Source organism: Meriones unguiculatus, chromosome 1 (assembly GCF_030254825.1).
Source record: "Meriones unguiculatus strain TT.TT164.6M chromosome 1, Bangor_MerUng_6.1, whole genome shotgun sequence".
NCBI classification, from domain to species: domain Eukaryota; kingdom Metazoa; phylum Chordata; class Mammalia; order Rodentia; family Muridae; genus Meriones; species Meriones unguiculatus.
Window position 1 is genome coordinate 104,758,114 of NC_083349.1, and position 24,608 is coordinate 104,782,721.

Consider the following 24,608-nt stretch of genomic DNA (forward strand, 5'->3'; position numbering starts at 1 on the left):
TAGAAACCACAGGGTGGCTCACAACCATCTATAATGGTATCTGGTGAGCTCTTTTGGTATGACATGCAGGCATAACACTGTACAGACATATAATGAATAAATAACTCTTTAAAAGAATGACATATACCACATTATACTGAAAAGACTTGGAATATAAGCAATATAAAATACCTAATATACTCTGAAAGGAACTAAGACTTTTATTTAACAGCAAGTAGTTTTTGCAATTAAAAAATTATATTTACCTCTGTGGAAACCAATCAATTCTATAAAGAATTATAAAGAACTAATACAGTGAAGCAACCATAACAAAGCTTCCTACTTGGAAAGCACATTACACACACTATTCTAGAGTACCTTATGTGCAGTAGCTGCAGGACCAGGTCCCTGTCTTGCTCCAGAAACCATGGATAAACCACTGCAACTAGGTGCCCTGTGGTGACCTGAGAGCCCCGTGGATCCACTTTTCATGACTGTTTTTGACCGAGGCAGTGAATTACTAGCATGCGTTAAGGGATCTTTCCTCTTCGGAACTGCTCCACTCTCTATCAAGGAAAAAAAATGCAGCGATCATGATTAGAAAGTTTGACTCTAAGTATAAAAAATAGTAACAATTTACAACACTAATAACAATAAAAGAATAACAAGTTTGCAAAACAAGCTACCAGCAGTTTACAACTTTCTTTACTATTGTGTGTAGATGCTTGTGATGTGTGTCAGTGCCCATAAGTCTTGCACAGAGTTCAAGTCAGAAGACAACTGTTGGGCTGTGAGTCTCACCTCCCACCATGTGGGTCCCAGGGTCAAACTCAGGCCATCAAGCTTGTGTAGGAAGTGTCTCTAACAGCCAAGCCATCTCACTGGCTTATAACCAAGGCCTTTAAAAACCAGAAATATTGCAAAACAAGATTGGAGTCAGAAAATAAAACAAGATGTCACAGGAAGAATTTGGAAAAAGAGATTTGGTTATTAGGTTTGCCCTTCCCTTTTGTAAATTCTAACTTTCTTATGAAGAAATATATCTGTAAAAACAACTTCACTTGTTAGTGAAGGTAAGACATAAAAAAATTACCAAGCACATAAAGCTCCCAAATAACTAAGAAACCAAATTCAATGAGGCACTAGGGATATACTACATACAAAACCCAGCAACATTCCACTATCTCACTGTCCACCTTTGGGTGTGTAGGATATGTACTGTGTGGGTGTGTGCACGGAGAAGTCAAGTGATGTCAGGGATGTCCCTCCGTCTGCCACATCAACCTCATATCTGAAGCTTCCTCGTTGAACCTCATCAACTGAGCCAGGCTGGCTGGTAAATGAACACCTGGTACCCTCACCCCATTGCTGGCTTTACAGTCTTGCTTTTGTGTGGGTGCTAAGGATCTAATCTCAGGTGCTTGGATGATAGAACTTTACTGAAGGAGTTATCTACCTACCAGGATGTAAACTTTTATGGTTATGAAAGATGAAGGACTACAAGTTATGCCTACTTAAAGTTTTGACTAACCAATTATAGCTGAAAGGTATAAAGTTGTAGTCTTTAGTATATCAAGTACTTTATGTGACATGTATATCGTACATAAAATAAATAGGTTACAGGCTTTCAAATGCTCAAAGATCACGACTTCTAATATATAACTTTATATTCTTATAAAACAAAAATCAGCTGGGCGAGGTAGTGCACACCTTTAACCCCAGCACTTGGGAGGCACAGGCAGGCCTAGCTCTGTGAGTTCAAGACCAGCCTTGTTTACAAAATGAGTCTAGGACAGCCAGGGCTATTATACAGAGAAACCCTGTCTGAAAAACAAACAAACAAACAAACAAACCACCACCACCACCAGCAGCAACAAACCAATGCTTATTAACGATGATGTTTATTGTTAAGGACAAATGTTAACCTAGGAAAGCAGGGTGGTTCAAGCTTTAATCCCAGCACTCTTGAGGCAGAGTCAGAAAGACTGTTTTGAGTTCAACAATAACCTGGGCTACATATGAGTAATACACCAGTTTGGGCTACAGAGTATGGAACTATCTTTAACAAAGAAAAAGCAAGCCAGGCATAGTGGTGTATATCTTTAATCCCAGAGCTTGGGAGGCAGAGGAATGTAAGTTTCTGTAAATTTGAGGCCAGCAAGGTCTGCAGAGTGAGTTCCAGGACAGCCAGAGCCTGTCTCAAAAAAACAGACAGACAGACAGACAAACAAAATGCAGATCTTGGGAATAGGTACAATTCCACAATCCTAGCACTTAGTAGGCAGATGTAGGAGGATCACTGTAAATTCTGGGATAGCCTAGTCTATCCACCAAGTTCTAAGCCACCCAAGATTACATCACGTATCAAGACCCTCTCTAAAGGATAGGGGAACGAAGGAGAAATATGTTAAACTGGTCAGTAAATTAGACTGGTCAAGAGTTAGAAGCCTTGGTTTTGCTTTTGAGTAGCTTTAAAGTAAATTAAGGGGCTGGAGAGATGGCTTAGTGGTTAAGAGCACTCTCTGCTCTTCCGGAGGTACTGAGCTCAATTCCCAGGAACCACATGGTGGCTGACAACCAACTATAATGGGATATATCTCTTCTGTCATGCAGGCATACATGCAAATAAAGTGTTCATATGTATAAATAAATATTTTTTAAAAAGTAAATTAAGAATTATTAAATAGGTAGAGGGAATAGGTTGTTTGTTTATCTCAACTAAATCATTATAAGATCTGAAACAATTAAGTAAAATTCCAGGTTTAAAAAAGTGTACAAGGAATCTACACTGATGTCCTGGCACTGAGAATGAGTTTTACACCGCTACTGGAAGATTGACTACTAAGAGGACTTCTAAGAAAGCAGAATAGATAGCCTAAATACTAGACTAACCCAGTCATTCAATTATATTGTAATAATGAAATTTATGACAATCAAGGAGATTATTATAGACTCAGTCTGGATTGCCTTGGATCATTATTCTAGAAAGTAAGCGACTCCGGTTGCTAGAATTATTTTAGTCATAATAGAGGCTAAAACTACTGCAATCTCTCCAAAGATTTTAAAATGAAAGATTCACCACACTCAACTACCAAACAGGGTTGGAGAGATGGCTCATCAGTTAAAAACACTGACTACTCTTGCAGAGGACCCAAGTTTAGTTTCTAGTACTGACACTGAGTGGTTCACAACCACCTGTAACTCTAGGTCCAGGAACTGATCTCAAGAGGATCTGATCACTCTGGCTCTGCTGCCACCTCATACATCTGCACATACCCATACTTGTACACATAATTAATATTAATAAATACAGGGTGCTGAGAGGCAGCTTAGCGATTAAGAGCACTGACTGCTCTTGCAGAAGACCTGGGTTCCGTTCCCGGCACCCACATGGCAGTTTACAACCATTTATAACTCCAGTGCTACGGAATCTGACACGTTCTTTTGGCATATGTATAAGGATATATATGTATAAGGATCAGACATACACAGACGTAAAACACAAACATAAAATATTTTTTCTTAAAAAAAAAAGAAAAAGAAAAGGAGGAAGAGGGGTAGAGAGACATTTCAGTGGTTAGGACCACTTGTCACTACTGCAGAGAACTTGAATTTGGTTCCCAGAGCCTTCCAGCTCATACCATCCACAACCCCAATTCCTATGGATCTCTCATCCTATTCTGACGTCCAGGAGCACCTAACACGAACGTGGTACATATACATGTATTCAGGCAAAACAATCATACACAATAAATCAATCAATCTTAAGAGATTAAAAATGAAAACATCAAATATATCAAATAGACAAAGTGCAGGAAAAAAAAGTGGAAATGTAGTTTCTACAAGACCGTGTCATCTACCTAACTAAGATAGATGGAGCACAAAAACAGCTACAATAATTGCAGATAAATTTCCAGATAAGAAGAAACAAGTGTGGTGACCCACGCCTGTAATCCCAGCATTCAGGGAGGCAGAGGCAGGCAGATCTCTGTGAGTTTGAAACCAGTCTGGTCTACAAAGCTGTCCAGGATAGCCAAGGCTACACAGAGAAACCCTGTTTCGAAAAACTGAAAAGAGAGGAGGAGGAGGAGTAAGAGGAGAAAGAATCCAGATAATGAGGTGACTCAAAACAAGGGCACTTCAAGTACAGTGTAGTTGACCAAGGATGTGCCAGTATGTAAGTTCTGAACCCCAGGCTCAGCAAATTAGTAAACAGAAACAACAGGAAGGGGGCTGGAGAGATGGCTCAGAGGTTAAGAGCACTGGCTGCTCTTCCAAAGGTCTTGAGTTCAATTCCCAGCAGCCACAAGGTGGCTCACAACCATCTATAGTGAGATCTGGTGCCCTCTTCTGGTGTTCAGGTGTACATGTGGAAAGAACATTGTATACATAATAAACTGAAAAAAAAAAAAAAAAACAAAAAACAAAAAACAGGAAGAAGCAGAAAGTATCCAGAAAAAGGAGAAGATAAGACCTTCCTTGGAGAATGCTAAATAGCATTCATTTCAGAGGAATAAAGTTACTGCAGAATTTTTTCAGAATGAAAATATGTAAGCCTAAGCCACCTACTATAGGTAGAAATTTCAGGTTGAGTATGCTATAGCACACTTCTTTAATGCCAGCACTTGGGAGGCAGAAGAGCCTGATTTCTGTGTGTTCAAGGCCAGCCTAACTATACAGTAAGTTCTAAGATAGCCAGGGCTATGGAGAGAGAGAGAAGAGAGGAGTGAGAGAGTAGAGAGGGAGAGAAAGAGGGTGGGAGGGAGGGAGGGAGAGAGGAAGGAAGGAAAAAGAGAACGAAATTTCTACAAAGACACACTATGAGAATGACAAAAGACACTCATAGAAAAAAAAATGAGTGCTAAAAGATTGCTCAGCAGTTAGCGCTGGCTTTCAGAGGGCCCAAGTGCAATTTCCAGCACCCACGTGGCAGCTCACAACTGCCTGTAATCCAGCTTAGAGTGATTTGACATCCTCACGCAGACACATGCAGCCAAAACACCAATACACATAAAACAAACACATCAATAGAAAAAAGAAAAAATAACAAATGTCAGAATGCTAAGGATGTAGCAGTGGTACAGAGCTTGCCCAGAATGTGTAAGGCCTGGGTTTGATACTCTACACCAGGAAACTACAACCAAGACTTATGTCAGGGGCTGTGGATGTAACTCTGTTGGCAGCCTGCTTGCCTAGCATGCAGGAAGCCCTAAGACCAAATAAAACTGGTGGTGGCACAAGCGATCTTTAACCATATACAAGTTCAATGCCAGCTGGGATAAGTGAGATCCTGCCCTCCAAACGAATCCTAATGCTGGGAAAGTTCAGACAGGCAGATCCTAGGGTTTCCTGGGCAAGCAGTTTAGCCAATCAATGACTTCCAGAGTCAACAAGAAACCTTTATCAAAAAAGAGGAATAAGACAGATAGCAATTGAAAAAGATACCTAGCCAAAACCAGACTCTGGGCCCCTCACACACAGAGAGAGAAAGGGAGAGAGAGAGAGAGAGAGAGAGAGAGAGAGAATAAAGTCAACATGTAGGTTGGCCCATTGTTGTCCACTTTTTGGTTTTCTTTTTTTAAAGATTTATTTATTAAATATTTATTTGTCTTTATGCATATGAGTACTCTAGCTACATGTACACCTGCAAGCCAGAAGAGAGCATCAGATCACATTATAGATGGTTGTAAGCCACCATGTGGTTGCTCGGAATTGAACTCAGGACCTCTGGAAGAGCAGCCAGTGCTCTTAACCACCGAGCCATCTCTCCAGCCCTAAAGATTTATTTATTTATGAGCATTGGTGTTTTGCCTGCATGTATGTCTCTGTGAGTGTGCCAGATCCTCTGGAACTGGAGTTACAGACAGTTGAAGTTACAAACAGTGTAAACTGCCATGTGGATGCTGGGAATTGAACCTGGGGCTTCTGGAAGCAGCCAGTCCTCAACTGTTGAGCCATCTCCCCAGTCCCACTGCTTTTGCATTTAAAACAACTTAATTATGTGCACGGGTGGCTACCTGTGGCTGCAGCTGCCACTGAGGCTTCCAGAAGAAAGCCTGGGCTGCCTGAGTTGGGAGTACAGACAGCTGTGAGACACTGGACAAAGTGCTGCTAGGACCTGATCTCCAGCCCTCTGCAAGAGCAGCACATGCTTCCAATGACTGAGCCATCTCTCCTGGGTCTCACATAAATTCTTATATGGAGAAAACCAAAATCAGGGAGCTGAAAGGAAGCCACAGGAAGCTGGGGAAGATTAGAATGACATTCCAGGAAATATCACCAAAGAATTATTTTTATGCTCTTTTTTATATTTAATGCTAGAGATCAAATAGAAGGCCTCACACATACACAGCAAACATCTACTAAGTTACACGCTTGGGGTATTTTTAAACACTAGAAAGATATTTTACAGATTTGTCAAAGGAGCTACTAAAGAGGTGGGTATGTTAGCACTTGCCTATAATTTCAGCATGGCAGGAAGGATGTGAACTGCAGAACAGTCCAGGCTTCCATCACAGAGTGGTAGGAAGGGAACAGAAAGGAGTTAAAGGCCAAAGTATGAACTTAGAAAAAAAAAGTAAAACCAGAAAATCTGTCTACAAGAACAACTCATGAGCAGCAGGCGAAGGAATAACTTAGCAACAGAGCACCTGCCTGGATGCTTTAGGCCCTGAATTCAACTCCTAGCACCACTAAAAACTTAATTGTACTACTCGTCTTCAAATAATCAATACTTGCTAAATAATAATGTTAACTATGATTTAAGAAATTTTTATTTATACATGTGTATTTATGTTTGTGGGCCAGTGTGCATGTGCCATGTCCACGAAGATACTCAAAAAGCCACAGGAAGAAATCAAATTCCCTGGAGCTGAAGCTGTGAGAGGCTGTGAGGCATTAGCTGTGGAGGCTGGGCATCCAACTCCAGTCTCCTGAGGAGCAGCCGGTGCTCTGAAAGGCTGAGCCAGCTCTCCAGCCCTAACTAGGGATGTTTTTAAAGATAGCCTAAGCTATGTAGACCAGGATGGTCTCACACTTGAGATCTTGATCTATCCCGTCCAAGTGCTAGGAGAGCAGGTGTGAGCCACCACGTCTAGAGATTATTTTAATACTTTGAACATATTTATACTAGTTGCTTTAACATTTTTATTAAATCCAACACCTGGACTCACTTAATGTTTCTTTTGTTTTCTTTTTCTGAGTCAAGATCATGTTTTCCACCAAGTGCGGTAGTGTATGCCTGTAATCCCAGCAAGGGGATTATTATAGACTCAGTCTGGATTGCCTTGGATCATTATTCTAGAAAGTAAGCGACTCCGGTTGCTAGAATTATTTTAGTCATAATAGAGGCTAAAACTATTGCAATCTCTCCAAAGATTTTAACCATTTAAAGGCATGTGCAGCCTGGGTATGGTGATACACAACTTTAATCCCAGCACACAATGCAGAAGCAGGCAGCTCTTTGAGCTGAAACTAACCTAGTCTATAGAGAGTTCCAGACATCCAGGATGACAGAGCGAGACCTGACTCAATAAATGAATGAATGAATGAATAAATAAATAGTGCAATACGTTTGTAATTCCAACAGTGGGGAAGCAGAGGCAAGGATACTGATGAATGGAAGTTAAGGGCCACCTGGTCCATACAGTAGGTTCTAACAGGCAGGGCTATATAGCCCTGTCAAAAGACAAAAAAACCAAAAACAATAACAATAACAATAAAAACAACAAATGAGGCTTTCAAAGATTGCTCAGTTGGAAAAGGCTCTTGCTGCTAAGCTTGACAATTTGAGTTTAATCCCAGAACATACATGGAGACAGGAGGGAATCCCTTCTTTCAATTGTCCTCTGACCTCTAAATGTGTTCACAAATACACATACATGCATGCATACATACATACACACATACATATGTGTGTATATATACATATGCATGCACACACACACACACACACACACACACACACATATAATTTTCTAAAAGAACAGTTTCTTGAGTACACTTCAAGGGCTGTGGCCTAGGCAGTAATGCAAGTACCACCTCCCTTTATTTTATACTTTTTAAGTAGAAAGTTGGAAAACATGTGAATAGGTATATTTAGAATGGCTCTACCATATCTGTCATACGTTCAGACACTATGAGTGATAAGAATACTTTATTTTCTACCAACCTGTAAAAACAAAACAGTTATACCTTCTACTACACAGCTAAGCATTTTAGGCTAAGCAAGAGTTCATATTGCATGCAAGCTTTAGTTTCTGTTAGTTAGCCTAAACCTACCTGACTGGAGATGTCCATTGCGGCATGTCAGGTTAGTACTGTCATTATAGACGTCCGTTTGTGACTTGGAAAATTGCGAAACTGGTTGCAGCTTCTCTATGCAACAGAGGGGGGTTAAAAAAAAACAAAATAAACAAAAATAAAAATAAACAAATAAAATGCATGTGGAAAATGGAAAATTATTAATGTATTACAAAGCTGTGAAACAGCGAAGTTTCTGCACATATACGAAATAGTCTCTAAAATATGTAATTAGTAAGAACTCATATGAAAAGTTACAGAAGTTAACACGTGAAAGGCTATGTTGAAAATATAACTTAATAAGGCTGGTAACCTAAGGCAGTTACTTATCACAATTATTAGCAATAAGAGATGGTTGCTTATCATATGCTCAAATCCCCAGGTTAACATAGTGACGTGTGGATAAAAAGTGACTAAGGTTCTTTCTTGTTGTTTCCGAGGCAAGGTTTCTCTGTATAGCCCTGTTTGTCGTGGAACTTGCTCTGTAGACCGGGCTGTCCTTGAACTCAAGAGATCTACAAGCCTAAGTGCTGGAATTAAAGGCCTGAACCACCATGCTCAGCTTATGACTATGGTTCTTATTATCTACAAACTTATTAAATATAATTGGCAACTTAGAGAATAACTTTATTTGTATATTATTATTATTATTGATGGGTTTGTCTGTGTATCCTTGGCTATCCAAAACTCACTTTGTAGACCGGATTGGCATACTGGGATCTGCCGGCATGAAAGGCCTGAGCTACCATGCCCAGCACAACATAATTTTTAAAAGACTACACACCAGGGCTGGAAAGATGGCACAGGGGTTAAGAATACTGGCTGTTCTTCTAAAGGTCCTGAGTTCAACTCCCAGCAACCACGTGGTGGCTCATAACCATCTATAGTAAGATCTGGTATGCAGGCAGAATGTTGTATAAATAATAATTAAATCTTAAAAAAAAAAAAAAAAGACTACACACCATAAAGAGTCTATCGGAAAGGCTTCACAGAGGAAGTACAGTATTGGTCCCACTGAGATAAAAAGGAAAATTTAAGAGGAAATCAAACTTAAAAAATGGCACAGATGGAAACAACAAAGTTATCTAAGAAATGTCACATTTGGCTATGTTTTCCTAAGTCAAGCAAAAAATAAATGCCACAAGGCAAAGGAAGCAGTATGAACTGTGTGCGCCATATACTGTCTGTGAACACATGAACACACACACAGAGACAGATGGAGAGAAACACAGATACAATGGTGGTACAGCTGCCTCTTGGGAGGGGAAATGGGTCACTGGGCACAGTATGGGAAGGTGCCAACCATACTTTAAAATTCTGTAAGGCATGTGTCTGTAAGTTCCAACCCTACTCCATCTCAAATAACAGCCCTCCATAGACTGAGTCTCAGCCTACTGCCTAGAGAGGAAGGGCTGATGCTTCATGTGCAGCAGCAGGGCTGCAGCCCTCCTTCCTCCCCTTGGCAGTAAGCTACATGCACGCTTCCAGACACACTCCTAAGGTGACATGCATGAGGTATATAACCCACCTCACCCAAATAAGGGATCACCTTTTCCCCAAAATGCTTTGCTGAAGTAAGTTCGTTTTCTTCTGTAGTAGCAAGCCAATAGATCCATGTATAAATGGAGCACAGGGCTAGATACATGTAGCTCAGTGTGGAACACACACTTAACATGTGGAAGGCCCTAGATTAATTATCAGCACCCAACAAGAAAACAAAACAAAGAAAGCAGAACATATATACAATGTCTTAGACTTATATTCCTGAAGTCAGACAAGCAGGCACCACGCTTGGTTTACAGCCCAGTATCGCATGCCTCTGGACAGGTTAAATAGCAGCTACCCTTTGTGCACAAAGCACAAAGCAGTGCACAGCTTTTGTATCCTAGAAGTGGCTGATACAATATACCTTGGATCCTGTCTGTTTACTTGAGTTAACTGGAGGTAGGTCATCTGATTTTTCTCTGTGATAATGCTCTTTAAATCAAAATACTGAGGCACAATTTACTTGTGTTGGTAAAACTGTACATTGGAAAAATTCTGGTTAAGTGTCTTTTTTATTAACACAGGTTACCAGAAACACTCATTATATAATAAAGACAAGCAGAAATGAAAACCTTAGTGGTTTTGATGATTGGGAATAAAAAGTTATAAGTAAGTATGTAGAGTTTACAATTCTACCTATGTAAACACACACACTGCATAAACTGGGCACAGTGGCACAAACCTGCAGTGACAGCACTTAAGAGGCAGAGGGTGAAGGATCAGAAGGTCAAAGTCATACTCCATGAGTTCATGGCTGGCCTAGGATACTAAAGGGTTTTAAGTAGAGATATACAGTAGGATTTTTCTCAAAAGTACGCCAGTGAGCTGATTCTTTGAGAATTAAATGTGAGGAGCTCAGGGAAGCAAGACTTTTGGTTTAGGTAACTGTATTAGTCTATAAACCTGGATAAAAAAAAAAAAGGCCAATGGTAGTGGTACATTCTTTTAATTCCAAAAGTAGAAAGGAAAGAGCATAGACAACGATTTCAAAAGCAACCTGGTCTATAAAATGAGGACTTCTCTCAAAATAAACTTAAAATTACTGAAGCTAGAAAACAGGTCAATGTGCTGGACTGTGGTGATGCATGCCACTGATCCCAGCACTGGGGAGGCAGAGGCAGGCAGATCTCTGTGAGTTCGAGATCAGCCTGGTTTATAGATAGTCAGGAGTACACAGAGAGATCCTGGTATGTGAGAGAAAGGGGGGGGCCCTTGGTTAAGAGCACTGGAGCTCTTGATACCAACAGCAACATCAACTACCTGGAACTAGAGTTCCAGGGAATCCGATGCTCTCTTCTGGTCTCTATGGGTACTTGTATGCATGTTTGCACATATATACACTCAGGTACACACATAAAATAAAATATAATTTAATAAGTGAAATTAGCAGGGCAGTGGTAGTGTACATCTTTAATCTCAGCACTCAGAAGGCAGAGGCAGGTAGATTTCTGTGAGTTTGAGGCCAGCTTGGTCTACAGAGTGAGTTTCAGAATAGCCAAGACTAAACAAGAGAAATCCTGTCTCAAAAGACCACAACAAAAAATTGAAATTATTCATCTAATCTACCTACAAATACTGACTTCTTGTGATACTGGAAACAGCACATGATACTGCTACATGCCACCAATAGACTGTGTCCAGCCTTTACAATGTAAGATTCATTAAACATTTCAAGTATATTTCATGCATTAGAGAATACATTAGTTGATACCTAGAAGTTGTAAACGATCCTTGGCCATAACCAAATTAGTCATCATTTTGGCTTGAAGGCGTCTAGCTCTATCATTCTGTTCACCTAAATGGAAAAAAGAAAGAATTAGTTTCCTTACTAACCGTGTGTCAAGGTAAGTGTCACTCCAATTACCTTCATGCACAATTAAAATCTTTCTTTACAAAGAAATTAAAGGTGAACAAAGTAAGCCAGGCGTGATGGTGCATGCCTTTAATCCCAGCACTCAGAGGCAGAGGCAGGCTAATCACTGTGAATTTGAAGCCAGCCTTGTCTACAAAGTGAGTCCAGGATAGCCAGAGCTACACAGAAAAACCCTGTCTCAAAAAAAAAGAAAAAAGAAAAAAGGAAACGTCTTATTTTGATTTATGTTTGACTCTTTTAAACAAAAGCTCATCAAGTCTCTTATATAAAAAAGCAGAATTTGACTTATTGGTAGAGTATTTGCTTAACTTTGTAGTTCTGAGTTAAACTCAAGAATTGTAAAAGTAAATTTAAAAATATATTTATAAAATAAATGTGAGGGTTGTGTCTTTGAGGCTTTGAAGAACATGACTTTTGAATTAAAAATATAAATGTATATGCAGTTATTTGTGAATTTCATGAAGAAATTTTAGAAGGAAATGACTCAATGCTTTTTATTACTCAGAGGGAAAAAAACCTTGACGTGTGTATTCTTCTTTCCACTTAGAATTGAAGTTCTGATTTTACTGAATAGAACGCATGTCTTTGGCAGGCATCATAGCATTACTCTGTGACAGACTTGTTCTTGCCTGGGCAGTCGTACAGTGACTGTAGCTGGGCTGGTAGTAAGTTGGCACAGGTAGCAGATCCTATCTTAGCTCTTGTTTCTCGTTTTGTTTGTTTGCTCATTTATTGTGTGTATATGTATAATGTGTGAGTGTGAGCAGAGGTTAGAGGACAAGTTTCAGAGTCAGTTCTGAATTCTGCTGGGTGTTGTGGGACTTGAACTTGGGTCATCATGCTTGCACAGCAGCAGTTCTGCCCACTGAGCCTTTACTGGGAATTGACTATGTAGCTCAGCCTTTGAACTCACAGAGATCCATCTGCCTCTGCCTCCCTAGTGCTGGGATTAAAAACATGCACCTGGTTTATATTCTAACATGTGCTGACAACAACAAAAGATTACTTACAGATATACAATAAATCAAGTTTTAAAAACAGGGATAACACACGTGACTCATTAACATCTATGTAGTAACTGATCACCAGCTGATCACCTATTGATCCTTGGATGGCTTCAGGAAGGTCATAGAGTATAGTAGTTATTGTCAGCTTGCTATAGAAAATTGTGTTTGAGACTTCATTAAATTTCAATTGTAGAATATGCAATACCATACATGCACGAATATTGACAATGATATCAAGAAATACATTTACTAAGGTAAATAGAACTAAAAAGATGGTAAGTATGCAATTCAGCAATCAAGCACCCTTCTGCAAATATACTTCCATTTACCTGTGATCACCTACAGTACAAAATAATTAGGTGGAGAACTGCAATAATAAACAAGTTATATTTGGTGAACTGTGTGGTATTAGTAAGATTTCACCTTTACCTGATCTTTCCCACCCACATGAATCGTCCCTTTGTCCAAAATATCCACACTCGATGTGCTGCTGCCCTGTAGTCACTCGGCCACTCTGGGTATTAGCATAGTATCTGGGCCTTGACAGTACTTGCAGCTTACTCCAGCAGGAGCTCTGGCAGGGTTCCTCATGGAAAAGGGATCCGGAGGGAGGGAACTACTGTAGTTTGGGGTGGGAGAGAAACTATACATAAAACCTACCTTGGCCTGTAACTATCACAGCGATTCCTTTTTCTAGTTCTTCGATACCTTTCTTGTACCATTCCACAGCTTGTTCCTTCTGTCCTGCTTTAAAAATAGAAATCATTATTTGTACACATTATGGGTATGAAAATGCAACACCCATTGCCCCAAGTATCACACTGAGAGATGATACAGGAAAATGTTGAGATAAGTAAGTCCAAGAAACACTGGAGTTGTAGCTTAGTATATAAGTGTCTCTTCAACAGGGAGACCTTAGTCCCAATATTTCTCAAATTTTAGGTCTTTCAACTTACACTTATTTATTGATAGGTGTGTGTGAGTGGTAGCACCCTTGCCACAGCATGCACGTGGGGGTCAGAGGACAGCCCATGGGAACTGAACTAAGATCATCAGGCTTGGCAATTAAGAACTTTTACCCACTGAACCATCTCATTGGTTTCTCTGTGTAACCCTGGCTGTCCCGGAACTTATTCTATAGATCAGCTTGACCTCAAACTCAGAGATCCTCTGGCCTCTGCTTCCTGAGTGCCAGGATTAAAGCGTGTGCCACCATGGCCAGCATTTTCAAAATAAACTTAATCACAACTGCCATGATCACAAAATAAAATGAAGTCTTTTTTTTTTTCAAGACAGTTTCTCTGTGTAGCTTTGGCTGTCCCAGACTCACTTTGTAGACCAGGCTGGCTTGTAACTCACAGAGATCCACCTGCCTCTGCCTCCCTGAATGATGGGATCACAGGCATGCAACACAGCACCTGGCCTTCCACAAAAGAAAATGAAGCCTTTTTATATACATCATATACAACTAAGATATACCTCTTCATGAATGCATATCCCCTATTTCCCCAGCAGCCTCCACCCACCTTTTTTAGACAGGTTCTATATATATAGCCCTGTGGTCTTGAAACTCACTATGCAGGGTAAACTGACCTTGAATTCACAGAGATCTGTAGCCTCTGCCTCCTAGAACCGGGGTTAAAGGTGTGTGCCATCATGCCCAGCCTCCATTCCCTTTTTATCCCCTACATAAGTCAGCTATATTTGGCAATTTCTTACTCTCATGATATCATGGTTTTTCACTGTGCCTAATAAAGAGTAAGTATTTTAAAAGCAGTTGATAATGGCACATGAAAAAATTATTAAGAGCTTGTTATAAATCAACCTGGACCCAATGGCAAGAAGCTCAGAAGTTCAAGGTCTTCCTCAGCTACAGAGCAAGTTTGAGGCTAGACTAGCCTAAAAGAGCTTCAGTTTACTACAAACCAACTGAAACTCTGGATATTCATCTTCCCATTTTCTTTTTTTTTGAAATGGAGTCTCATGTAACTCAGGCTGGTCTCAGAATACATATATAGCTCAGGATGACCTTGAAATACTGACCCTCTGAGTACTAGCATTACAAGCTAGGATTACACAAGGGCACCACTATGCCTGGTTTCATTGCCCCATTTTCAATAACAAAATACCTCCTTACATGCATTTCTGGTTTTCTATCTTTACTTGAAAAAAAAAAAAAAGAAAGAAACAAATAGTATAATGACATTTACATTCTGAGTGATGACAGTTATCATCAGCAACATCTTCCATGTGACAGTGTTTAATACCACAGTGACAATATACTGGCAAATGTGAGTTCCTTTATAGTGCCTCTTATCCTTGTGGTCTTTCCCTTCCAAGAAGCCGCTATCCTGATCTCAACGCATATCTTTCTAGTACAGACATTTCTACTATATTGACCAATATCTATAGTATTTCTTTTTGTTTTGTTTTGAGGCAGGGTCTCCCTGTGGCACGGGCTGTCTTGGAGCTCGCTGTGTGGACCGGCCCAGCACTGAGCTCAAGAGAGGCGGCTGCTTTTGCCTGCGGGGAGTGAAGGCGTTCACTACCATTCCTTTCATTTACTTTTGTGCGTGCATGTGTGCAGGTCCAAACCCTGCATGTGCGTATGGAAGACAGAGGCTAATGTCCACTAGCTTCTATTGCTCTCTACCTTTTTTATTATCATGTGGAGTGTGGCATGATTGCATATGCCACAGCAGGTGTGTGGCGGTCAAACGACAACTTGGAATAATCCTTGACCTTTACAGCTATCAGGAAATGTATTTCCAATGATCTTAGAACTGAGATTCCACTCAATAGCAAAATTACAGTTGTTATGAAGTAGCAACAGAAATAAATGTATGGTTGGTTGTTCCTAAGACCACTGGAAATAGGTGTTTGCTGATAGTTGCAACCCAATGGTTGAAGCCACTGCACTATCTTGCTGGGTCCTTTTCCCTTTTTTTTTAATTTTATTTTTTTTTACTATTTTAAAATAAGTGTCTGTATGAGTATGTGTACCTGAGTGCTTATGCCTGCAGAGGTCAAAGATGCCAGATGCCCTGGAGCTGCAGTTACAGTGGGAGGTGTCACGTGACATGGGTGCTGGCAACTGAAGTTGGGTCCTCTGAAGAGAGTGGTATGTACTCAACTTCTGAGCCCTCTCTCCAGTCCCTTTCCTTTTCTTTGTGGTACTGGAATTGAACCCAGGACTTTGGATTCATGCTAGGCAAGCTATGGCTATACACTAATCTATATCCCAAACTATGCTCTTTTTTGGCCTTTTCATGATTTAAAGATTTTTATTTTATGTATGTGTGCGCGTGCACATGTTCGAGTATGACATGTGGGTGCCACAGTGCATGTGTGGAGGTAAGAGGACAACTTAGGAAGTTGGTTATCTTCTTCAATGGTGAGTTCTGAGGACTGAATTCAAGGCCTGGGTAGCAAGTGTTTTTTGCCTGCTGAGCCATCTTACTGGTGCACCAATCTAGTCTTAATGCCTGTATGAAAGCTCTCTAATTTGCAGCATTCTTTCTAGAATTTTAAGAGGCCATATCGGGGCTGGAGAGATGCCTCAGCAGTTAGAACCACTCACTTTTGCACAGGACCCAGATTCGTTTCCCAGAATGTATATGGTAGCTCATGACCACCCACTCCAAGTCCAGTGGGTCTGACACTCTCTTTTTGATGTATTCAGGCAGCAGGCACAAACACAGTATACATACAAACACTCATATACATAAAAGAATCTTACAAATTTTGTCTGTGTGTGCATACATGTGCTAGGGTAGGTCAGAAGACACCTTTCAGGAGACCTTTAAGGAGACCGTCCTATGTGGGTTCTGAGGATTGAGCCAGCTTTACAGCAAGATCCTTACCTAACCTGCTGAGCCATCTCACTGGCAACAACACTCTTTTCAGCATTTGCTTGTCACCTACATATTCTCTAACATTTTATTATATGTGTATGTATGTACACAGAAGTGTGGAGGTCAGAGGACAACCTTGGGGAATGATTCCGTCCTTCCATCTTTATGTGGGTTCCAGGACAAACTCAGGCCATCAGGCTTTGAAGCAAAATCCCTTTTAGCCAACAGTTACCTTGCTAGACCTTCTCTAGACTGTAAAACTCAAGAGTATTTAAACAAAACTCTTTGAAAGCTTGAATAAGACAGAGATTTCTACGCTTGATTTTGGCCAGAAGGACGAGAATTGATTAGACAGATTTCTAGAACACAAAAAGCAAAACCCAGCAGGGCGCTGTAGCACATGCCTGTAATCCCAGCATTTGGAGAGGCAGAGGCAGGCGGATCACTATGAGTTTGAAGGCAGCCTGGTCTACAAAGTGAGTCCAGGACAGCCAAGGCTACACAGAGAAACCCTGTCTCGAAAAAAGAAAAACCACCAACACCACCACCAATAAAAAGCAAAAGCCATAGAACTATGGATAAACTAAACCAATAAATTAGAACTCCTGCCATTCAATGCCAGTGTTCTAACAATGAAAAGACACCAAACAGGCTTTAAAAAAAAAATTCAAAACACTACCATGATTAATGAAGGACTTGCAGCTAGAATACACAGAGAACTCTTACAAAGCAATGATAAAAATGACCAAACAACATAGAACGCAGCTTGATGGTCAAACATAGCTCTAGCATGTGCAAAGCCCCGAATACAATCTCAAGTTCCTACGTAGGCAAAAAGAAACAACCTATGCACTGTCCCAGAGATGGTAAATGGTAAAGAAGCACTTGAAAGGCCACCTAATGCCGTCTCTTGTCAGAGAATACAAAGTTGAACACGTGTCTCGAGCCAGGTAGCACAGGTCTGTTGATCCCAGCTGCTCAGAGGCAGAGGGTCAGCAGGATCATAAGTTCAAGGCGTCACTGTAGAGTGACTTCAAGGACAACCTGGGGCCAATGTGTGAAGGTACTTGCTGCCAAGGCTGATCACCTGAGTTTGATCCCTGGGACCCACAGGCTGCAAAGAGCGAACTTACTCCTGCAAGCTGGCTTTCACAGGCATACACTGTGGCATGCATGCTCTATTCCACTCTCCTGCCCTCACCACAAGCACACATACAAAAATAAATATATTTTTAAGTAAAATGATGTCTAGAGCTGTAGCTCAGTGGTGGAGTGCTTCAATCCTTATCTTCCAGATAAAGAACCTCGATGAGATGCCACTACATATCTAAAACAGAAGAAGCAAACCAACTGTGGTGGTTTGAGTAAGAATGGTCCCAGAGGCTCATAGATTTCAATGTTTATTCACCAGGGTGTGGAACTGTTTGAAAGAATTAGAAGGATTAGGAGGTGTGCCATTGTGAAAGTAGTGTGACCCTGTTGGAATAATTGTGACTTTGTTGGATGAAGTGTAGGAGGAAGTGTACCAATGGGCTTTGAGACTTCAAAAGTCCACATCAGCCCCATCCCCAGTCCTACCCCATGAATCAGGATGAAATTTTCAGCTACTACTCCAGCATCATAGTACCATCATGTTTCCAGCATGGCCCTGCCATGACTAACTCTTTGAAACTCTAATTAGATGCTTTGCTTTCTTTTATAAGAGTTGCCTTGGTCATGGTGTCTCTTCACAGCAACACAACAGTGACTAAGACACCACCACCACCACCACCAACAACAACAACAACAACAAAACACCAAAAGGATTTAATACAAAAAGCAATGGACCAAAATTTCATGAGTGCTGGTTGTAATACAAACTAGTACCATTGATAAGGTAAAGAGTCTGGTTTTTTTCTTATGATTGAGCCTACTTGCCATATGACCCAGCAACTCCTTCATCTACATATCTAACCAGGAATAACAGAAACATCTAAGATCCAAATTAAGCACATAAATTAGGATAAAAAAAAGAAACAAAAACCAAAGAGCTGCAGAGATGACTCAGCAGTTCTGAGCACCAGCTGCTCTTCCACAGAACACTGGTTCAATTCCCAGCACCCACACAGTGGCTCACAACCTCCTGTAACTACAGTCCCAAGGGAAATCAGGCTCCCTGTTCTGACGTCTGTGTACCAGACACACTGCACTGGTGCACCCACATACATGCAGATAAAACATATATACATATAAAATAATTTTTTCTTAGTTTTTTGAGACAGGGTTTCTCTGTGTATTGGCTGTCCTGGACTCGCTTTGTAAACCAGGCTGGCCTCAAACTCATAGAGTTTGAGTGCTGGGATTACAGGCATGTGCCACCATGCCCGGCTAAATAAATAGTTTTTAAAAATTGTTTTAAGCTGGGTAGTATGGTAGTGCAGGCAGAGGCAAGTGGACAGCCTGGTCTACAGCGTGAGTTCCAGAAGAGCCAGGGCTGTTACACAGAGAAACTCTGTCTCAAAAAAAAAAACAATATATAGATAGACAGATAGACAGACAGACAGTTTTAAGGGGACAGTGGTGGTGCATGCCTTTAATCACAACACTTGGGAGGCAGAGGCAGGCAGGATCTCTGTGAGTTCAAGGCCAGCCTTGTCTACAGAGTGAGGTCCAGGACAGCCAGGGCTACTGAGAAACCCTGTCTTGAAAACCTCCCCCCCCCCGCCAAAAAAAAAAAAAAAAAAAAAAAAGGAAAGAAAGAAAAAAGAAAGCAAAAACCAGACAAGGTATAAAGTCCTCAACAGTGGCTGTCTTTTTATCTTTTTGTAAATAACACTATATATTGAGCAGTCAATAAGAAGATAGATGATGCTTTTTAAAAAGCCCGAGTGTCCTTGCATTATATATTTCTTTAATGGTGGACCTTTGGGTTATTTGCACAGGGTTCCATCCTGCAGCCTGTGCATCCTACAACTCCCCAAACAGACCATGCTGACCTTCAACTTGTGGTGATCCGAATGCTTCGCCTCTAATCAAAGAGAATTTCGAAAAGAATCGGTTTTCCTTTGTTTTTTGAAATAGGGTCTTCTAGAACTCACTATGTAGTTCAAGCTGGCTTCAAACTTTCCTAAGTGCTTGGAACAGGGGTGACCCACCATAGCCCAATACAGGGGGGTCATCAAGAGAAAGCAAACTAAGTTTAGAGATAATCCTTTTCTAATGGTAGATGTACACTTTTTGAGAATGAGAGTAATCACTGACTTTTACTCTTTACCCTCAATTTATAAAAACAGATGTGGACAGGCTTTTGTGTGTTTTAAATGATGTACATACAATGTTGAATTATATAAAATTAGAAAAAAGTGCTGGAAGTGGAGGTGCATGCTTTTAATCCTAGCACTCAGAAAGAGGCAGGGGGTTTCAAACTTGCCTGGTCTACAAAGTGAGTTCCAGGATAGCCAGGGCTATGTAGAGAGACCCTGTCTCAAAAACAAAGAATATCAGAAAAGTGTTTGAGCCGGGTGCGGTGGTGCATGCATTTAATCCCAGCACTCAGGGAAGCAGAGGCAGGTGGATCTCCATGAGTTTGAGGCCAGCCTGGTCTACAAATGGAGTCCGGGACAGCAAGGCTACACAAAGAAACAACAACAAAAAACAAACAAACAAACAAAAACATCTAGATGGTGCGGTAGTTTGAATGAGAGCATTCCCTATGTGCATGTATATTTGAACACCTGGTCCTCTTTGATGCCGCTTGGGAAGTTTGAGAGGTGTGGCCTTGCTGGAGGAAGGGTGCCATGAGGGTGGGCTTTCAGTTTAAAGACTCTGGCCATTTCCTCTCAGTTCATTTTCTCTACTTCTTAAGGTTCAGATGTGAGCTCTCAGCTTGCTGCTCCAGCCACAAGGCTGCTGTCATGCCTCCTTGCCATGATGGTGAGAAACTTTTAGCACTCTGGGACTGCGAGCTCAAATACAGGGCTTACAGCTCTGTAACTGTTACTCCTTACAGAGGGCTGAGCCTGACAGCCTGACAATCAGTTTATTTCCTGAGGGTCCCAAGTGGTGGGACAGAGCCAACTAGCACAGGTCATTTTCTGACCTCCACATGCACAGTATGGCACATGTGCACCCATAAAGACACAGACGCACCCACAAAAGGGAAATAAAGACATACAATTGTGGAAAACACCTAACTAATGAGGGATATTTTATTCAGACACTTTCTATTCCTGATCCCAGATTCTTCAGCCCTAAAACTCCCCTGAAACTGGTTCGCTTTCTTTCCCACAGCACACTGCAGCCCTTCCTGATAGGTACTACCCACTTGAGAAATCAAACCACACCTTCTAAACCTCCACCTTTGTATTATCTCGGAGATCTTACACTTCTGTCTACAGAAGTCACACAAAACATGCTACGTCAAGTTCTGGTTAATCCAAAGAACCACTGTTACAACCCTTTTCCTCAAGCATTCAGACTGGCTCTTTATCAGTATTAAAACACAAAACAACAACAACAAAAAACAAAGAGAAAACAAGCTGGGTGAGTGGTATAAACCTTTAGCCCCAGCACCCAGAGAGGCAGAGGCAGGTGGATCTCTGTGAGTCTGAGGCCAGCCTGGTCTACAAAGTGAATCCAGAACAGCCAAGGCTACACAGAGAAACCCTGTCTGAGAGAACAAAAAAACAAAACAAAACAAAAAAATAAAAAACAAACAAAAAAACATTACCTAGGCTAACGCTTGGCTTTAATTCCAAGAGGTAGAGGCAGGTAGATCTCTATGAGTTCAAGGCCAGCCTAATCTACAGAGTTCCAGGATAGCCAAAGCTACACAGAAAAACCTGTCTCAGAAAACAAAACAAACAAAAGAGAAACATTGCTCAGTATATAAAATCATATATACATTGAAGAATGACAAAACAAAACAAAACAAAAAACAGAATACGAAGGGATATGTAAGAGAATTTGAGGAAGGAAAAAAGAAATATTGGCATTATGTCCTAATCTAAAAAAAAAAAATTGAATAATCTTTTATTGTCACCTAACTCTGTTCTTATTTCTGCTACTTTGAGCCCCATTTTTTTTTTTTTTTTTTTTTTTTTTTTTTTTTTTTTTTTTTTTTAGTATTTTAAGATAGGGGTTTAGGGGTTTCTCTGTGTAGCCTTGGCTGTCCTGGACTAACTCTGTACCCTAGGCTGGCCTGAACTCACAGCCATCTGCTTGCCTCCGCCTCCCAGAGTGCTGGATTATGGCATGGCCACCACACCTGGCTTTCTTTCATGTTTTGGTTTTTTGAGACAGTGTTTCTCTATGTAACTCTGTTCTAAGACTTACTCTGTAGATCAGGCTGCCCTCTAACTCACAGAGCTCCACCTGCCTCTGCTAGGCTCCAGCTTTATTTCTTTTTAAAGGAAAACTAATGTAACTAATTTGTTTTAATTTTTGACGGGTGTCTTTGTTTCCAAAGCACCAAGAAGCAAATCCCATATCTGAAGCATAGTGGGCACAGCATTTTACCAATGAACTATATCCCTAAACCCCTAAATAATCTACTCTCAAATGTAGATCCACTATTCCAAAAACTATAGAACCCCACAGCTATAAAACTGGGCAATACAACATCACAGAAGGAAGGAGGAATGCTCTTCATCCTCCCCAAGTGATCACTGGATTCCTAAGAGAAAATGAAGAACTAAGCAATGAACAAAAAACTTGCTTTCAAACACAAAATATTCTTTTCTTAACTGTGTCTACTACTGCTTGGAACCCAGTGTCCACTCTGTCTTTGGACTCCAAAATCAAGGATATCTGCCTCTTTCACTATATACCCCCTTTTTATTCTTAGGCCCTGCAAAGGAAATGTCTAAACAAGACTGAAAACACTAGACCAGCCTGTGGCGCTGAGTGGAAACACTGCAGATTGTTCATTCCCACGGTGGGCAATGTTCAAGAGCACACCTAACTAAGCCACGGTGGGAATCTGGGCTTCTTTGGAGAATACTGTACGTGACAATAAAAGGAGGGACATAAATAAGACTTCTTAACTCCACTTCACATTTTCCACAGAAGTTTCAGATTAGCTATTAGTACAGATTTGGTGCCAACTGCTTCCATCTTGCAAATAGTAATTTCATCTGTAAAACACCTGTACTGACAAGTGCTCTCCTCTCAGAATTACTGTGAAGATCAAGGGACACACGCACAGTGCATCACACAAAGCCTCTCACACAGAAAGGCTAAAGGAAACCTGAAGTATGCCGTGTCCCTGCCTTCAATGAGAGAGGCGGGGGGCCTTTGTTTTAGGTTTCATGGGACAATGATATGCATGTTTACCCCACTCATTCATTTAACATTTCAATTTACAAACTGAAGAAACAGATTTAACAAAAACCAAAGCAACCAGGGCCAAAATACAACTTCATAACAACAACAACAAAAATCTTCAAGACTCACTATGCTGATTAAAAAACCATGAAACTTCAGGATAACGCAAATTCGGCTCTAATTATAAGCAGCTAGCCCCCTTCAAATTCGAGTCGACACTGTTTTCTTTTTTTCTCTCTAGACACTACAGAACTCTTTTCATTTAGTTAATACACACAGCTTCTTCGATACCAAAACCTTTTGGAAGCCCAGCCCGGCTCGGAGAAAGCCTCACTGTTTACAGTGTTAGAAAGAATGGTCACTCTAGGCCAACTGTCACTGTCACCAGCACGCCTGGCTGTCTCACGGGACTTGGGTAATGCACAAGTGTGGGGGTGCTGAAACAAAGTCGACAGCTAGGGCGCCCTAAAGGGGGAGAGGGTGAACTAACTGGGCGTCGCACAACAGAAGAGTCTGGTCTGTGGGGGACTAGGGGCTCCCGGGACAGATCAACTCCGGGGGGTGCAGCAAAGGGACGCAGGTGGCATTCTCCTAGGGCCGCCGCCTCCCTCCAGCCCCCCAGTACCTTTCTCTTCCTCGTCGATGCGCAGGGCAATGGAGATGTACTCGAAGGCCTGTTTGTGGAAGACACGGACGCTCTCGGCCTCGCCGCCCGGCCCGGGCGCTGGAGGAGAGGGCGAGGCGGGCGCCGGCGCGGTCCCGGAGCTCCACTTGGCGGCCATGAGGGCGCGGGAGAGGCGCTGGCAGAGCCACACGAAGAGGAGCCCCAGGCGGCAGGCCAGCAGGCGCAGCAGGGCGAAGCCGGCGAGCAGCGGGGACCAGAAGTAATACAGGTTCCGCTCAGGCGGCGAGCCGGGCGCGGGGGCCGGGCCGGCGGCAGGGGCGGGGACCGCGGCGGGGGGCGGAGGCCTGGCGGCCGCGGGGCTCGCGCCGCCCGAGCCTTTCTTCTTCCGTCGTCCGGCCGGAGAACTCATTCACGGCTCCCACTGCCGCCGCCGCCATAACCCGCCTCCCGCACAAGCACGGCGACCGAGCGGCGGCGGCGGCGGCCACCACTGCGGCGCGGCGGGGCCCACGGAGCCGCACGCGCGCCCGAGAGCCCGGAGCCCGGCACCTGCACGCGCCGCTCCTCAGCCCCGCCCCTTCCTCCCGGCCGGCCAGGAGCACAACCCCTTCTCCTCCTCCTCGTCCTCGTCCTCCTCCTCCCGCGGCCGGTGGCTCCCACCCCTCCTTTCCTCTGTCCTCTGTCCCGCGGGCACCTCTCAGCGGCGCTCGTGCACGCGCACGTCCTCGGAGTCTGGCTCCGGGGCGCGCGCGCACGCCGCCGTCTTTGTTGACCTGGGAGCTTGCGCGCATGTGCGGCATCCCCTTCTACGCCCCTTTCTCCGGAACCTCGGTTCTGTAGGTGTGGTTCCGCTCGTGCGGGTCGCTGGGGCCCGTCGCTCAGCCGATTCTGAGGAGTCAGTGTTCTGAGGAGTCAGAATAGGGTGCTTTGATAGTAACCTTACCAATGGGGGTTGCGGCGTGGGCGGCTTGACTAGTCCTCAGATTTGCTCTCTTGCAGTGACATTTGCCTTTGTTTAGAGACAGGGTCTCTTCTAGTCCAGGCTGACCTCCAACTCTTGTAGCTGAGGAAGGCCATGAACTCCTGATCCTTCTGCCTCCATCGCCCCAAAACTACGATTA

General features: G+C 42.3%; 1 protein-coding gene across 4 annotated transcripts in view; it reads right to left on the reverse strand.

The window, feature by feature from the left end:
- The window catches only part of Spast (spastin), a 45,550-nt gene extending 21,349 nt beyond the window's left edge, over positions 1 to 24,201 (reverse strand). The window contains exons 1-5 of one of the 4 annotated variants that reach the window (XM_021662698.2): positions 23,488 to 24,200; positions 13,366 to 13,449; positions 11,537 to 11,620; positions 8,260 to 8,355; positions 358 to 545 (exon numbers count right to left, since the gene is read on the reverse strand). In XM_021662698.2, the coding sequence (XP_021518373.1) occupies positions 358 to 545; positions 8,260 to 8,355; positions 11,537 to 11,620; positions 13,366 to 13,449; positions 23,488 to 23,896 (861 nt within the window). In that variant the 5' untranslated portion in view covers positions 23,897 to 24,200. Of the gene's footprint in view, positions 1 to 357; positions 546 to 8,259; positions 8,356 to 11,536; positions 11,621 to 13,365; positions 13,453 to 23,487 lie in introns of all 4 variants that reach the window. The other 3 variants (XM_021662697.2, XM_021662700.2, XM_021662699.2) reach the window with 3 other exon arrangements.
- Between the last annotated feature and the right edge of the window lie 407 nt (positions 24,202 to 24,608).